Raw genomic sequence first — 14,939 nt, 5'->3', positions numbered from 1 at the left:
CATGCGTTTAAAAAGAATTCCTTTTTTTGTGCTTATCGGGTTAGACTAAACCAAAAAGCATTTAGAAATTAGAATTGCATGCCAAACGAGAGCTTGGGTGCATTGCTTGGTTTTGGTTTTTGAATAGGAAAAACATAAAAAGCAAACTGAAACCATGCGGAGTGCAGTCATGTAAAAACAAAAAGCACAGCAGATGTTTTCATCATATTGAAACAAGCAAACATTTGAGCCTCTTTAAAACAGAACCTACTTGTTTGATTTACTTGAACAACACCAAAAACCTGTCAGGTGTTAAAATTCTGAGTAAACGTAAGTACACCTCTGAAACTACTATAGGCTCTTTAGCATACAGGCTCAGATATCAGTTTCTGAAAATGTTGACCACTCTTCCAAAAACAACTTTTATGAGGTGGATTAGAAACAGGATTGAAACTGGGGTTTGAAATATCAGGTACAGCAAATGTAATTAGACAAAAATTACATCATGAAATTAAAACAAAAGTTATATTAAAACATGAAGTTGGTGTCATAAAATCAGTTTAATCCAAAAGTGAAATTATAAATGTAAAAAAAATACAAGCAATTTTAAAATAAGAGAACCACTAAGAAACAAGCACAGACGTGAGGAATTAATACGATGACAAATTGTATTAAATACAAAATGACATTAAAATCTGAACTTACAATAAATGACTTAAGAAATGTAAAATATATATAATTTTCATTTTGAAAAATGTGGCTGCACAAACCGGTGATACAAGATCGCCATCTAATGTGGAAGCGGGAACATTACAGTGGATTTGTTTTAGTGCAACTAAGGCAAGGTGCATGTGTGTGCATGCGTGTGTGCATGTGTGTGCATGCGTGTTTGTATTGCTATCACGATGGGAGAAGTGACCTTTGCAACACGTTCCTCCTCACTTACTATTTACAGATAAATACTACATGCTAGTGAAGTTCTCTGCATGTTGTCCAATAATTAACTTGTGGACTGATAGCACAGAAAGAAAAGGAAATGAGTGGGTGGAAGAGAAGAAAACCAAGTGAGTGAAGGTCAGAAACATGAGCTAAAGTAAAATCAGCAAAGAAAAAGGAAGGACACTGACTCAGCAGAAGCACTCTGAGGGGGAAAGAGGAAGAAGAAAGCCGTGACAGTGCGCGGTTGTGAACTGAGAGGCTTTTTTGTTGTTTTTCTCTTACGGTGGGGAAAATGTACTCTGTGGAGGACACACAGGTGGCCAGGAACGTTGAGCTGAATGACGGCTCTCGAATGCCACTGCTGGGTCTTGGGACATGGAAGGTAGCCCCATTTCTTCATCTGCATTTAACTTTGAGAAGTTGCTCAGTGTTACTGTGTTTTCTCATGTATTGTTAAGAGTTACTATATGTTTCTAATACATGCATTTAAAGGCATACTTACTGATATTTGTGAAGGGAGGTGATTAGAAGGACTTGATTGTGATTGGCAGACATCGATCACTCTTTCAGGTGGCAGAGTCAAGTTTAATAATAAGACACATGCATCCAAACAGTGGTTTCAAAACTTTAGAGGTCGAAATTAATATTCGGACTTTATAATTACATATGAAGCCAGTAACTGGATCAAAGTTTTATCTTACATGTGATTTAACACATATCCAAAAAAGCCTTACATCAGGCAAACACCAAGCTCAGCCGTCATCGAGTGGCTCAACAGACACATTTCTACAAAGCAAACTGATGATTCTTATATTATATGATTTGAACCATTAACTATGGTTATCAGCAACTGATGTACATTTGCACACCACTTTGCTATCAAGCAGCAATCCAGATCCTCCATCCTGCTGTATCTGACACATAGTGGCGTGAGGTCACCCATTATTAGTATCTTAACAAGAAGTTATCAGCTAATGTTAACATGCTTAGTTAGCAAGCTGATAAACAGCAGGGGTGCAATGCACGGGTAGAGACAATTGGTGCTAAGTAACTAATAAAGTAGTCCAAACCAAAACTGAAGCCAAATCTTCTTGGTTTGTTTGTACCGCTTAGCATGCTGTATCATGCTGTATCATGTGTGAGATAATCAATGGAAAATGCCCATAAAAGCACAGTAGAGAAGTTCAGTTTAGTGACCTGCTGAGAAGAGGCCTATCAGACATTGGCATGACTGTCACCAATGGTGCTGCTTGACTTCATGCACATCTGTGATGTTATTTTGACCCTCTCAACTTTGTATTATCTGTTGTATTATCTATCTCACACAAATTCTCTCTACATTGGTGTAAATGTGCCCAGGAACCAAGAGTAAGGTTAGCAGACACTAACTCTACTGTCCTGCTTGTTGCAGTCCTCTCATCTGTCCCCGACCTCGATCCAGGGTGCAGTAGAGACTGGCATCGCGGCTGGATACCGCCACATAGATACTGCCTACAGTTATCAAAACGAGGTGGACATTGGAAAGGCTCTGCGCTCCAAGATGCAGCAGGGTATCATCCGACGTGAAGATATGTTTATTGTCAGCAAGGTGGGAAAGTAGTTGGTGTTAGAGGTGGGACAGCATGAGGAGGAAGAGTCCGAACTTCTTATTTGTCCTTTCCAATCTTTTTCTTTTACTTTTTGTCTGTTAGATTGACCAGAAATGTCCTTCAACGCACATATTAAACAAATATGTAAGACTGCTTTCTTCCATTTGTGCAACATCTCTAAAGTTAGAAATATCCTGTCTCAGAGTGACGCTGAAAAACTACTTCATGCATTTATCACTTCCAGGCTGGACGACTGTAATTCATTATTATCAGGATGTCCTAAAAACTCCCTGAAAATCCTTCAGCTAATCCAAAATGCTGCAGCAAGAGTCCTGACAGGGACTAGAAAGAGAGAGCAGATTTCTCCTTCATTGGCTTCCTGTTAAATCCAGAATTCAAAATCCTGCTCCTCACATACAAGGTCTTAAATAATCAGGCCCCATCTTATCTTAATGACCTTGTAGTACCATATCACCCTATTAGAGCACTTCGCTCTCGCTCTGCAGGCCTACTTGTTGTTCCTAGAGTATTTAAAAGTAGAATGGGAGGCAGAGCCTTCAGTTTTCAGGCCCCTCTTCTGTGGAACCAGCTTCCAGTTTGGATTCGGGAGACAGACACTATCTCTACTTTCAAGATTAGGCTTCAAACTTTCCTTTTTGCTAAAGCATATAGTTAGGGCTGGACCAGGTGACCCTGAATCCTCCCTTAGTTATGCTGCAATAGGTGTGGACTGCTGGGGGATTCCCATGATGCACTGGGTGTTTCTTCTTCAGTCACCTTTTTTTTTGGACCCACATTGAGTTGATATTTCATTAGTTATTATTAATCTCCGGCTCTCTTCCACAGCATGTCTTTGTCCCATCTTCCTCCCCTCTATCCCCAACCAGTTGCAGCAGATGGCCCCGCCCCTCCCTGAGCCTGGCTCTGCTGGAGGTTTCTTCCTGTTAAAAGGGAGTTTTTCTTTCCACTTTTGCCAAAGCACTTGCTCATAGGGGGTCATATGATTGTTGGGGTTTTCTTTGTCTGTAAAAATGAATTGAATTATTATTTCAAAGTACCCAGATTTATGCATCACACTGCTGTATGTTAATGTTTATCTCGCTGTGCTTTAACCTTTCTAGCTGTGGTGTACCCATCATGCCCCAGAAGACATCCCTGTGTGCCTCAATAAGTCCCTAAGTGATCTCCAACTGGACTACCTGGATCTTTATCTTGTGCATTTCCCTGTTGGCCTAAAGGTTGAGCAGAGATTTCCAATTCTGACAGTTTCACTGTCCTTTATTCTGCCATTCTTCATTTGGCTTTGACTTAAGAATAAGTTCATCTTCTGGAATAGTCGACCTTCAGGAGTCAACCTTGTATTCAATTCCCATTCAGGCAAATTGGAGATAAAAGCAGAGACTCCAGTGCAGTATCCATCTGTTAAACTCACTTTAACAATAAAGACATTCTAGGCAAATTTATTCAAGGAGCTAGGTGCTGGTAACCAAATCAGCAAGCATGAGCACCTCTGTAAAAGAAGACGTTGTGGAAGTGTGCTGGTCTAGAATATTCAGGTGTGTGTTTTAACAAATGCCAAAGAGGAAAGATATCGGCAGTGATCTTAGAGGAGGAACTACCCATCGATCTGGGAAGGTCATTGCTGCTAAAAACAGCTGAACGAGCTTCTGAAACGTTGGATGCAGTTTTTCTGCTTCTGCATCCTGGCTTAGGTTTTGTTAAATCGACACGGTGTAATGTGTCAGGAGTTGTTGTTCATGTCAGGTTGTATTTAAAAATACACTGCTCAAAAAAAGGAATGAAAGCCTTAGAACTGAAAGAGGGTGCACTGTGGGGAAAGATGTGCCATCTGTCTGATGGACTTTTATTTTCACTGCAGAAAATGGGTGATGAGCTTTTCCCAAGGAAGGATGGAAAGATGGTGACCTCTGACGTAGACTACGTAGATGTGTGGAGGGTAAGAAGATACAGACTGTATGCTTGTTTGAATAACAGCACTGAATAATCATATGAGTAAATGTTAATGACAGATAAATGAACCATAAATGATAATAAAATGGTCAAAGTAAATAGTTATGACCCAGATGTGAACTGTGAATCATATAAATACAGCTCCATGCATCATTTAACTAAATTCTTATACAATCTTTTACATTTTTATCTGTGATCTAACTGATATTAAAAGCTGATTTTTTTCAGGCAAACTAAATTGTAAAAACTTGTCTTGTGTTTGCAGGGGATGGAAGCACTGGAAGCCTCGGGGAAAGTAAAGAGCATCGGTGTGTCCAACTTCAGCATCCTGCAGCTGGAGAGACTCCTCGCTCTGTGCAGGGTTCCCCCTGCGGTCAATCAGGTACTGCAGATGCGTCCATTTACATTCGTTGAAGCTGTGAAGGCTCATTTCCACGAGCTCTACAACATCTCCTAGTTCATTTTGTAATTAACTGGTGTTTGTACAAAGATGTAGCATGTTCCCAGAGGTTTGTTTCTACGGTTACAATCAATCCCATTATATGTTATAGATAAAAAAAACTTTTCCAAAGCTTTTGCACCTAACTAGCCTCAGACGGTTCATCACAGAAACACAGCTTTAAGGTCTGAAACACGAGGCTTGATTGCACAATGTGTGCTTCTACAGTTTTGGCATAGGTTAATCTCTCTCTGTTACACACACACTCATTATCTTAGTGAGGACATCTCATTGACATTATGCTTTCCCTAGCCACTTACCCTAACCATCAAAAATGAATGCCTAAACTTGTGGGGACCAAAGTGCTGGTCCCCACAAGTTTAGTAGCCAATTTTCTGTCCTCACAAAGAAGTCTAAATATTTACACACACACACGTGGTTGTGTAAGACATTTTATGAGTACCATTTCCATTCATTGTCAGTCTGTTTGAGCCAGTTATTAATTGCTAAGTGTAACAGCTGCTTAACTGATAGCTGATTTGAAATCGATCACTCTGATTGGTGGTTTTGGATTTCCTTTCATTTTCAGCCTATCCAGACCAACATAGCCTTCGTCCTTTGTGTGTGAGGAACAAGTTCAGATCATTGCAGTGGTAGCACACTGCTGCTGAGGAAATTCATTAGTGCTGTTTGCCTCCTCACATCACAATCCCTGCATTTATTTTAAATCAGAGCTCTTCATTTTTTTGTATTTTGCATCACTGTTGTAACACACTTTCCTAGAATTTGGGGTAATAAATGATTTAACATCTCTTATTTTTTCAGCTAGCTGTATATAGAATGTAGTCATCGTGGTAACTTTAACTGCTTTTAATGACACAGATGGAAGCAATTTAAAGTTAAGGAGATATGGTGCATTGAAATTTCTGCCTTGTCCTCTCAGACAGTCTGTCCCTCCTGACAGTGACAGGAGGGACTTGAGGGACTTCCATTAATAAAGTGGAGGGTTGTCCACTTTATTAATGGAAGACAAAAGTGCTTCAGGTTTTGTAGAATTTTTGAAAAAAGAAAAAAAGTCATCAGTGGGTTATTCAATTTGATCAGCGCTAAGATGCCTAAAAACGTTTATTTCACTCTTTAAAGCCTTTTAACAGTATCAGCTGCTAACACCATTAGCTTTTGTAGCTGACCAATCCAACCACCAAATAACAGGCTAGGTCCAGCAGCAGCAACAATCCCACTGCAGTTTCTCCAGAAATCAGTCCTGTTTAAGTCAGTCACTATCAGTCCTGAACTAAGTTGTCAGACTTCTTACGACAGTGCGGAGTTTTGGAAAGCCGTGTTTAGTAAGGACTAGTAAACATTTTTTATTTTCAATTTAGTTGCTCAAAGTTGGACTTTGTTTTCCTGCATTGGTGAATCAGTCCGGAGCTGAATTATTATGATTGTGCAGATTCTTCCGGTGTCGTGTTCTTTTTCTTGTGATAATGTCACATGTGTTTTCTGTAAAGTGAGAAATTGTGAGCTACTGAAACGTTTTAGAGTCTCGACTCGACTGTTGTACGTTTACATGTCGTCCACAGGTGGAGCTACATCCTTACCTGATCCAGACAGATATGATGGAGTTCTGCAAATCCAAGAACATTGCCTTGACAGCCTACAGCCCCTTCGGTTCACCTGGGAGACCCTCAGAACTGTACGAGGTCTTGCCTCATGATCCACACCGACAACCAAATCAGAAAAACAGACACGAAGAACTTTTTGTTCTTTAAATGTTTGAAACCTTTATTATATATACAGATATATAACATATCTCCAAGGCTGAGACGATAAAAAAGAGATGTTTTTTGAATATTTTTAAAAGTTCGGCCAGTAAACTGACTCATAGGAAGTAAAGGTCATAACAAACTTGCTGTGCAGACTCTGGATCTCATTTTGATGAAGTACAAACTATTTTATGGAATTCGACTATTGGGGTAGGGAAAAATAGATGTAAATATATCCTGATATTTAGGATGGTTTTCATGGCACAAACATAAACACATGCACTATTTATAATGGTGTGGTCCTCTTAGGTTGCAGATATATTTTATCTCAGTGGTTCTTTTGTGTCCCCATATTAGTTTGTCTCTTTCCATTTGGTAGAGCTAACTTTATGTCTCTTTGTGGTCTGCATCTTTTAGATATATGCAGCTAACAGTAGCTAATAGCTACATCCAACAGAGGCCTTGTTCATCTCTTAACCCGTCTTCATAAATCCTTCCGTGTCACAGGTTAAGAGAAGACACAGATCCATATAAGCTGCTGGAGGACCCAGTCATTGCTGATATCGCCAAGAAGCACAAACGCAGTCCTGCACAGGTCAGGTTGATAAAGTGTGTGTGTGTGTGTGTGTGTGTGTGTGTGTGTGTGTGTGCACTCATTAGTTAGTAACAGTGAACTTGTCTCAGGTCCTGCTGAGGTACCACGTGCAGCAGGGTGTTGCAGTCATCCCCAAGAGTGAAAAGCCTCACCACATCCTTGAAAACACAAAGGTAAGAAACCATTGTCGCTCTGGTGAGACAAAGATGCTTACCACGATTTTCTCGGTGGGGGTATTAAACCTGCACTCTTTTTAACGACCACTAGGGGGCAGGCCCTCTGGTTGACTCACTGCACCATTGTGTGGTACAAATTGTTATTACACAAAAGGCCCCAGTTCAATTTCAGTTGACAGCGCCTCAGCAATTGTATAGTTTTAGTTCAGGAGTGTAGTGTAAGTATATTTAGAGCCTCGTTGTCGGTTTCCCTGCAGATCTTTGACTTCAGTCTGACTGAAGAAGACTTGAGTGCTCTGAAGGGACTGAACCGAGGGTGGAAGGCCTGTGAAATTGAAGAGTAAGTCAACCACCTTCCTGCTGTAGCTGCATTCTCCAGCATCAAACCAATGATTGCTCTTTTGTCTCTCAGAATCAAGTCTCACCCGTACTACCCCTTCACCTGAGAGAGAAGACGCCACAACGACCAGCGCTGGAGCATCCATCAGTGACCTGTTTACTAATAACGATGAAATGTTTAGAATGATAAGAGCCAATGATAAGCTCGCTTTTCTCTTTTAATATTTTTTTTAATTAAAGAAAAAATGTACAAATGCACAGACGAATACTTCTGAAAAATGCAGTAGTAATGAATGCAGCTTTTGCTTCAAAGGCAGAGATGACATCTTTTAAAAACATTCACGTTTAATCCTAAAAGCAAGAACAAAAAAAACCTCTTTTAAATGCAGCTTGTTCTGTTTCCTGTATTTAGAGGAATATCAAATCTGTGATTCTTCCCAAATACGCAACTTCTAGAGAACCTTAACCGTGCACAGTTTTATCTGTTTTAGTAGTCGACAGCTTAAATGTCAACAAATCAGGCTCATTAGCAGACGACTGACGTCTTGTTCCACACGCTGCACTCACATTATTTACAGTCCACATTTCAGTGAAACTACAGAGCACCAAACAGCTATGCAGTTATGAGACAGTCAGTGGCAGCGACAGATACAACACTGATTAAGTGTCAGATGCAGCAAGAAAAGGAGGAGGGTTGCAAAGCGGCATCCATACTCAGAGATCTATTACATGTGAATAAAAGCGTCAGCTGCACCATGAGGAGGTGTTGGCTGCCACTGAGAGTAGCTGATCTGCTGGGATTGTGGCTGAGCTTGACTCTGTGGCCTGCCTGCACTGTAAACAGACTGGAGAGTCGCAGATCCGCTGGTCACCGTGTCAGTCGTAGTACAGAATAATGGCTCCTCCATCTGGTTTCTGAGCTTCTGTGGCGAGGCTGACAGCGGCGGAGGCTTCACGGTGCACACGCATGCCGAAGCCCCTGCTATACATTTGGGCAGGTCGGGCCCTCTGGACCACGCCCCCTTGTCTAGGTCGTATACCTGTGTGGCTCTGGAGAACGCCATGCTCTCCCAGCTGAAGCCCCCGAGAACATAGATCCTACCTGCCCACACAGCGAGCCCCGCCTCGCTGTTGGGCAGCAGCAGCGGCGCAATCTTGGTCCACTGGTCGCCGCGTGGGTCGTAGGACTCCACCTGCAGGATGTCGAAGCGTTCCGAGGTGTCCTCGTGGTCATCGCTGCCTCCGATGGCATAGATTAGGTTGTCGAGGGAGGCCATGCAGTGCCAGCCCCGGGCCAGAGACATGGGTTGGCGTTCCACCCACACATCGCCATCCCGCAACGGATTGTAGCTCAGGACGTCCCGGCGGTATGGGCCGATCTGATAGTTGTGACCGCCCGAGATGTAGACGACGCCACGGTGGACTGTACCAGCGTGACCGTAAGTAAGCCTGCAAAACACAAACAGTTTTTTACATGTGTGGAGTGTAAACGCAGTCCTCACAGCTCAGCTATCAGAGATATTCCTCAATCAAAGAGGCGGAGTCAGCAGTAACCTGGGCAGTCCTGCCACGTAGGACCAGCAGTCCTCAGCAGGGCAGTAGACCTCCACTGACGACAAAGCTCCGGTATCATTCCTCCCTCCCACAGCGATCAGGTACTCTCCCACGGTCCCCAGGTAGAAGTCCACTCGCCGCTGGTTCATCGGGGCACCCTGCAAAAACACGCTGTTCGTGAGTCTGGGCTGCTAAACGACCTCAGACTATCAAAGCGGCTGGAGGGAGGGGACTTTTCTACACTCTACCCTGGTCCACTGGTTGTGGCGGGGGTCATATCTGTACAGAAGGTTACAGGCAGCGTCTCCACCGTTGTCCCTGGACGAGCTCCCGCCGGCGGTGAAGATGAAACCTCCCAGGACCGCCAGGCAGTGGTGACTCCGCTGGGCCGGCAGCTCAGTCTCCACCTTCCAGCTCCCTGTTTCAGCGTCCAGACAGGAAACGCTAGCGCTAAGCTCCTCCCCACGCTCGGAAACCTCAAAAAACAAGAGAAGTCTAGCTGTGAAGCTTCCAGGTTTCACTTTTCAGACAGCAGTGGAGACACGAGCCTCAAGATTAAAATACTAACACTGAAATCATATCACAGTAAGTGTCAGGTGTGAAGACATCAGATCTAAAGCAGGTTTAACATGATGTTCACGTGAAATCATGAAATCAGCTTCTGTACCTCTCCTCCAATGAGCAGCAGTCTCTCCACTCCCCCCCTCACTGTGGTGCGTCCAGTTTGCAGGAGTGGTTGAGCGCTGGTCCTGGCGTGGTATGCCAGCGCCTCCTCCACCAGGGCCTCACAGCCGGCCTCCTCGGGCAGCAGAGCTCGCACATCTGGAAGCACCCTGCTTATGAGGTCTGCCACCGGGATCAGAGGGAACCGAATGTGGGAGAGGAGCTGCCTGGCGTGGGAGGTCCGCTCGGGCGTCTGGCTGAGCCACTGCAGCGAGGCCTGGAGAAGCGCCTGCTCGCTGTCGTGCTGAACCTGGCGATGAAGAAAGGGGCTCTCAGAATGCTAACCGTGCTTTTGATTTCAGCTCGTCTGCTGAGCCGTGGTGAGGACGTCTCACCTGGCCACTGGAGAGGTAGGAGTTGAGTTTGTGGAAAGGAATGTCGCGCAGGAAGTCCGGGGTGAAAGAGAGCATGGAGAAATGTTTGAGGATGAAGCGGTCGACGAAGGCGCTGAGTCGCTCCAGGCTGTAGAGCAGCGCCAGCTGCTGCAGGTACAGGTAGTTGTCCTCGCTCACCTCTGTCTCCAGGAACTGGCAGCAGAAATCCACCGCTCGCCATACCTGAACAATGCATGAGTTTTTATAGGTAACATTAATTATCACCACCGATTGATTTTTAACAGTTAAACAGGTGATTTTAACAGGTGATTAAACCTCTCGCACTACAAACAGAAATTCTTAGAAATATTATTTTCCTGATAATTTAGTTTAAATGCTCCAAAAGGAGAAGTTCAGTCAAACAGGTCACCCTTCTAACTTTAAGCCTTAACAGTATCTAAACTGATGAGCTATAAAAAAAAGTATATTTTTCATGAAGAGAAAACTACTCGTGGAGATGAAAACCATTTTTGTATCAGGCTGTGTAAATGACCCAGATTATTTGTTTATTTGATATTTTTCAAACAGTTAAATCCCTGAACGAATTATACCTTATAATATAGATTAGACTCTTATTTTGAAATTCGGAACGGGCAACTTCCGGGAAGGAAGATCGTACCGCAACTGCTTGCCGCAGAAAGGATTAATGAGAAGGTTATCGTTTTCCATCCATCTTAAAATTAGCATCTAGCTGGAAGGCGAACAGGTATGTTTGTGTGTTGTACTTGTTGTTTACATTTCGGACAATTTGTAAATGTATTACTTGATTGTTAATAAGTTTATGAGCGATCTAGCAGGCTGATGCTAGCACCTCCTGTGCCTTTTCTGTGAATTGATTAGCATAACAGAAACGTGGTTATATCAAGTGAATGTTTATTTGTTTTATGTTATGATTACAGCTCTTACGATGTGTCTATGGCAATTTGTGAATAAATGGGTTGGAATACCCCACCATGGTCCATCCGTAATGATCATTGAGTGCATCGTCTGAATAAAGTCCGGCTGGAATGCTACAGGCTGTAAAGTATTTTTTTAATATGGGAGTCTACTGAGATTGACTCACTTTTAGGGTCAGCCCCAAGTGGCCATCAGAGGAAGTGCAGTTTCTGGCCCTTTCCCTCATCAGCCCCAGAAGCTGCCGCTTGGCCTGCATCGTTAAACCTAACAGCTCGCTGGTTTCTTACCTGCAGGAGGTGAGCAGCTTCCAGCACATAGTCAATGTTTCCTCCGTCCAGTGGCAGCTCGCCGCTGTACAGGAAGTCCACCACCGCCTTCAGACCCACGAAGGACATCCCGACCAGCTCCACCTGCAGATAGGAAGAACACATGCGTGTACTCTATTCCATTTACAACTTCAGTACAACTAAGATAGAAACAAAGGCTCCCACAAACGATCCACATTGATTTTAATATATTATTTTACGTACATAAATAAGCTAATTTCACAGCGTTGCCTGCATACCTCCTGCTGGTGCTCCTCCTTCATGCCCAAAGTAAACATAGCATTGAAATACGGGCTGGAGACCGCCAGCAGGGCTCGGTGAGCGGGGACGCGCTCGTCTTCAGCCACGAGGACCACATCGCAGAACTGGCCGTGCTGCCGCTGCTCGTTGAGGCCCTGCAGCAGTTCAGCAGCATGATCCACGCAGCGGAAAACCTGCAAACACAGCACAACATCACCCTGACCACAACTCCTTACTCCAAACGGCTGTGTGCCCGCTCCCAGGAGCCTCCTCAGAAACCTTGTTGATAAGAACCAGGCTGCCTTTCTTCTTCTTTTTGCCTGCTTACTTTTGCACATTCCTCCTGATTCACACCCCAGATAAAACCAACTGCTGCCAAACTTCAGTTCTTGGCACTCGCAGTGTTACTGTACAAGCAGTAGCGAGAGATCTGCAGAGATTTTCATTGTCTGATTTTGTCTCTCATGCTAGAAATGAGCTGACTTCTCAACTTACCAGAGGGATGAAAACAGTCCCCAGATCCTCTGCACTTTGGATAGACAACTGTCTACAACTATTAGTCGATTAACCTGAAGCTACTTTACAGACCATGCGATAATTTTTAACAATAATAACACTGACCTTAGACGATTCGCCAATCCGCTGGGGTCGACACACTCGGCTCGATTTGTCCATTACATCCCCCCAGGAAGGCATCATCTAAAGCACACGCACACAGGTTTTACTGTAATTCTCTCACAACTATTAACTAATTAATAAGTTACTCAAATAATGCATCACATTGTTTAACTGATTCAGTTATTTTCAAGAAAAACTGGAAGAAATGTTCTATTTGGAGTTATTAGAGTCAAACAAAACAAGAGATCTGAGGATATTCCCTTCAGCTTTGACTCTGATGTTTGATTTATTGCCCAGTAATAAAATAAAAATCGTTCATGTTGGTACAGGACTTGTAACAGTTCATGAGATCAACAAGTCTTTGGTGTTTGGTGTGAGAGTTGAGTCTCATCTGAAATATGAGCTCTGATGCTTTAGATCACAGATATTATGAACCACATTCAGCTGAGGGTTCACGGCCCTTCCTAAACACAGGAAGAGGAGACAAGCTAGAGCCGCGGCTCTCGGGCCTTTAGCGAGATGAGGTACATACAGCTGAAAAGCCCAGACGAGAAACCGTGTCACTGCCGCAGAGCCACTGACAGCAGCGCTTCCAGGCGGACCTGAGGCGGGTCAGAAGGCGGCTCTTCTGTTATTCCGTCAGCAGCAGCATCTAAGGGTCCCGCAAGACAGCCGAAGAACAAACTGCTGCATTTTGTCCAGGAAGCAATAAAAATTCTTCAAACTTCGCTCTTCGTCCGCCGTCTTCTTACAGAGACTTATTACCGGTGACACACGCTGTATTGGACCACAAAAACAGCTGGAGCAAGCAGCCAGGTGGAGTTAGCTTAGCCGCAGGTTAAACATCAACTGAACTTCCGGTTTGAGTTTTCAGAATAAACTCTTGCATGTTTATTTATTGGTGGGGTTATGTTTACAAGCTATGAGCTTACAGATGAATAGAAAATATATGTTTATAAACATTTGCTAATTTTTGTTGGAAGGAAAATATTTGCTTATTTTGTGTATTGAAAAACCAACGGTCTCTGAGAAGCTGAATAGATATTGAAATTTTTGGAAACTATAACAATAATAACAATAATACAACAACAATAATAATAATAATATTATTATTATTATAGTAGTAGTAGTAGTAGTAGTTCGATTTACCAGACAAGATTAAAAGCTAAACGCAGTGTTCAAAAATAACTTCTCGAGGCTTTGTTTTATTTTGAAGTCAACGACTTTAGGCCGGATGTTGTTATTTACATCAATACATTATGAAGGCCATTGAGTGACCAATAACAACGCCAAACGGTACTGTGCACAAGTCTTGCGCCACCCGTCTTTTCTCTACGTTATACGAGCATATCGGGAAATAGAAAGAAAGGAAACAACGTTGCTAAAGATCACCTTCAAAAACATTACAGGTCTGACTCCTTTGAAACAAAAGGAGGTGGTTCAAGACTTTTGCACGGTACTGTAGATAAACAGCTGCTAAATGAATGAATGAATATATTAAAGAGATAAACGGAGGCCTATCGGTTTTATGATACAGTTAACCTCGATTAATAATCTGAAAGAAAACAATATTAGTTAAACAATGTGGGCCTGGACAGGTCACCAGTGCAGCACACTGGTGACCTGTCCAGGGTTTACCTTGCCTCCTAAATTTGTCAAATAAAGTTTGTCCCGTTCAGGGAAAATGAGTTACACAGAGAAAGGAAGTGGACTTCTATGAAAAGCCCCAAAAGCTATTGATAAAAGACATGATAAGATGATTTATTTTTATTCATTTATTTTTATGAGTAATATATTTATTTTGAATATGTTTGGTACACAGTTAAAACATGGAGCAAGTTTGCCTCTTTTACGTCATAGAGTTGACTGCACATGAGCTAACTGGAGACCAGGTAGGAGCAGGGTGCCCTATGGGAGGAACACGAACAGGTGGATGAAGTGCGATGCTGTGGGGAATGCTTGGCTCAGAAACTTGGCTCCTGGCTTCGGTGTGGCGATTACTGTGATGGAGTAACTCCCATCACGGCAGCAGTGTTCCTTGTGCAATAATGTTTAGAGATGCTAACTCTAGCTTCCTTGTCCACAGCAGCCACTTCTTTTTTTTTTAACTCAGTGTTTCTGGTGCAAAAAGTAGCTTCTGTAGTGAAATGCGAATCTAAGAAAACTCTCCGAACTGTGATGTTTTGAAGTTAAGGCTAAAAAAAGACAAAAGTTATGAACAAAGCACCATTTTGTTTGGACAGCTCCTTAGTCGAAAAGCTGCTCTGAGAACAGAGGACTTTAAATACAGTTTCTTTTGCAGTGGAAAAAATGGAAGGAAGCAGTTCTGTCAGAAGGCCCCACAAGCACGGCCTTTCTGTGATTAAAGTAAGGACACAACATTTATCAAGCTGTCATATTCATATTTAGGATGT

At 42.9% G+C, this 14,939-nt stretch overlaps 2 protein-coding genes across 3 annotated transcripts; one reads left to right on the top strand and one right to left on the bottom strand.

Moving 5' to 3' along the window:
- The first annotated feature begins 926 nt into the window (after nucleotides 1–926).
- LOC146629693 (aldo-keto reductase family 1 member B1) lies at nucleotides 927–11,420 on the top strand. 2 transcript variants are annotated; one of them, XM_085360199.1, is made up of 10 exons: nucleotides 927–1,300; nucleotides 2,330–2,506; nucleotides 3,629–3,745; nucleotides 4,387–4,464; nucleotides 4,744–4,860; nucleotides 6,501–6,613; nucleotides 7,191–7,278; nucleotides 7,368–7,451; nucleotides 7,712–7,794; nucleotides 7,867–11,420. In XM_085360199.1, exons 1-10 carry the CDS (start codon nucleotides 1,211–1,213, stop codon nucleotides 7,898–7,900), a joined length of 981 nt encoding a protein of 326 aa, XP_085216325.1. In that variant the 5' UTR covers nucleotides 927–1,210; the 3' UTR covers nucleotides 7,901–11,420. The 2 variants fall into 2 exon arrangements, with proteins under 2 accessions (XP_085216325.1, XP_085216326.1); XM_085360200.1 differs by lacking the exon at nucleotides 3,629–3,745.
- klhl36 (kelch-like family member 36) lies at nucleotides 8,174–13,287 on the bottom strand. The gene is made up of 9 exons (XM_085360201.1): nucleotides 13,058–13,287; nucleotides 12,529–12,606; nucleotides 11,907–12,101; nucleotides 11,629–11,751; nucleotides 10,406–10,627; nucleotides 10,015–10,320; nucleotides 9,596–9,823; nucleotides 9,348–9,505; nucleotides 8,174–9,242 (listed from the first exon to the last, which is right to left on the bottom strand). The coding sequence occupies exons 2-9, from the start codon at nucleotides 12,604–12,606 to the stop codon at nucleotides 8,519–8,521; spliced, it is 2,034 nt and encodes a 677-aa protein (XP_085216327.1). The 5' UTR covers nucleotides 13,058–13,287; the 3' UTR covers nucleotides 8,174–8,518.
- Nucleotides 13,288–14,939: the final 1,652 nt, after the last annotated feature.

The sequence above is a fragment of the Diplotaxodon limnothrissa genome, linkage group LG7 (genome assembly GCF_057381915.1).
Source record: "Diplotaxodon limnothrissa isolate DT_005_m linkage group LG7, D_limnothrissa_male_GT1.1, whole genome shotgun sequence".
In the NCBI taxonomy this organism is placed as follows: domain Eukaryota; kingdom Metazoa; phylum Chordata; class Actinopteri; order Cichliformes; family Cichlidae; genus Diplotaxodon; species Diplotaxodon limnothrissa.
The sequence above is the reverse complement of the archived record's forward strand: the minus strand, read 5'-3'. Positions and strand labels throughout refer to the sequence as shown.

Bases quoted from the DNA above. Each gene is read 5' to 3' on its own strand.
- LOC146629693 (XM_085360199.1), top strand. From the start codon at position 1,211: ATGTACTCTGTGGAGGACACACAGGTGGCCAGGAACGTTGAGCTGAAT. The intron at 4,465-4,743 runs GTAAGAAGATAC...TTGTGTTTGCAG, and splicing joins ACTACGTAGATGTGTGGAGG to GGGATGGAAGCACTGGAAGC. The intron at 6,614-7,190 runs GTACGAGGTCTT...TCCGTGTCACAG, and splicing joins CCTGGGAGACCCTCAGAACT to GTTAAGAGAAGACACAGATC.
- klhl36 (XM_085360201.1), bottom strand. From the start codon at position 12,606: ATGATGCCTTCCTGGGGGGATGTAATGGACAAATCGAGCCGAGTGTGT. The intron at 10,628-11,628 runs GTAAGAAACCAG...TGCATTGTTCAG, and splicing joins AAGCTGCTCACCTCCTGCAG to GTATGGCGAGCGGTGGATTT. The intron at 9,506-9,595 runs GTAGAGTGTAGA...GTGTTTTTGCAG, and splicing joins GCCACAACCAGTGGACCAGG to GGTGCCCCGATGAACCAGCG.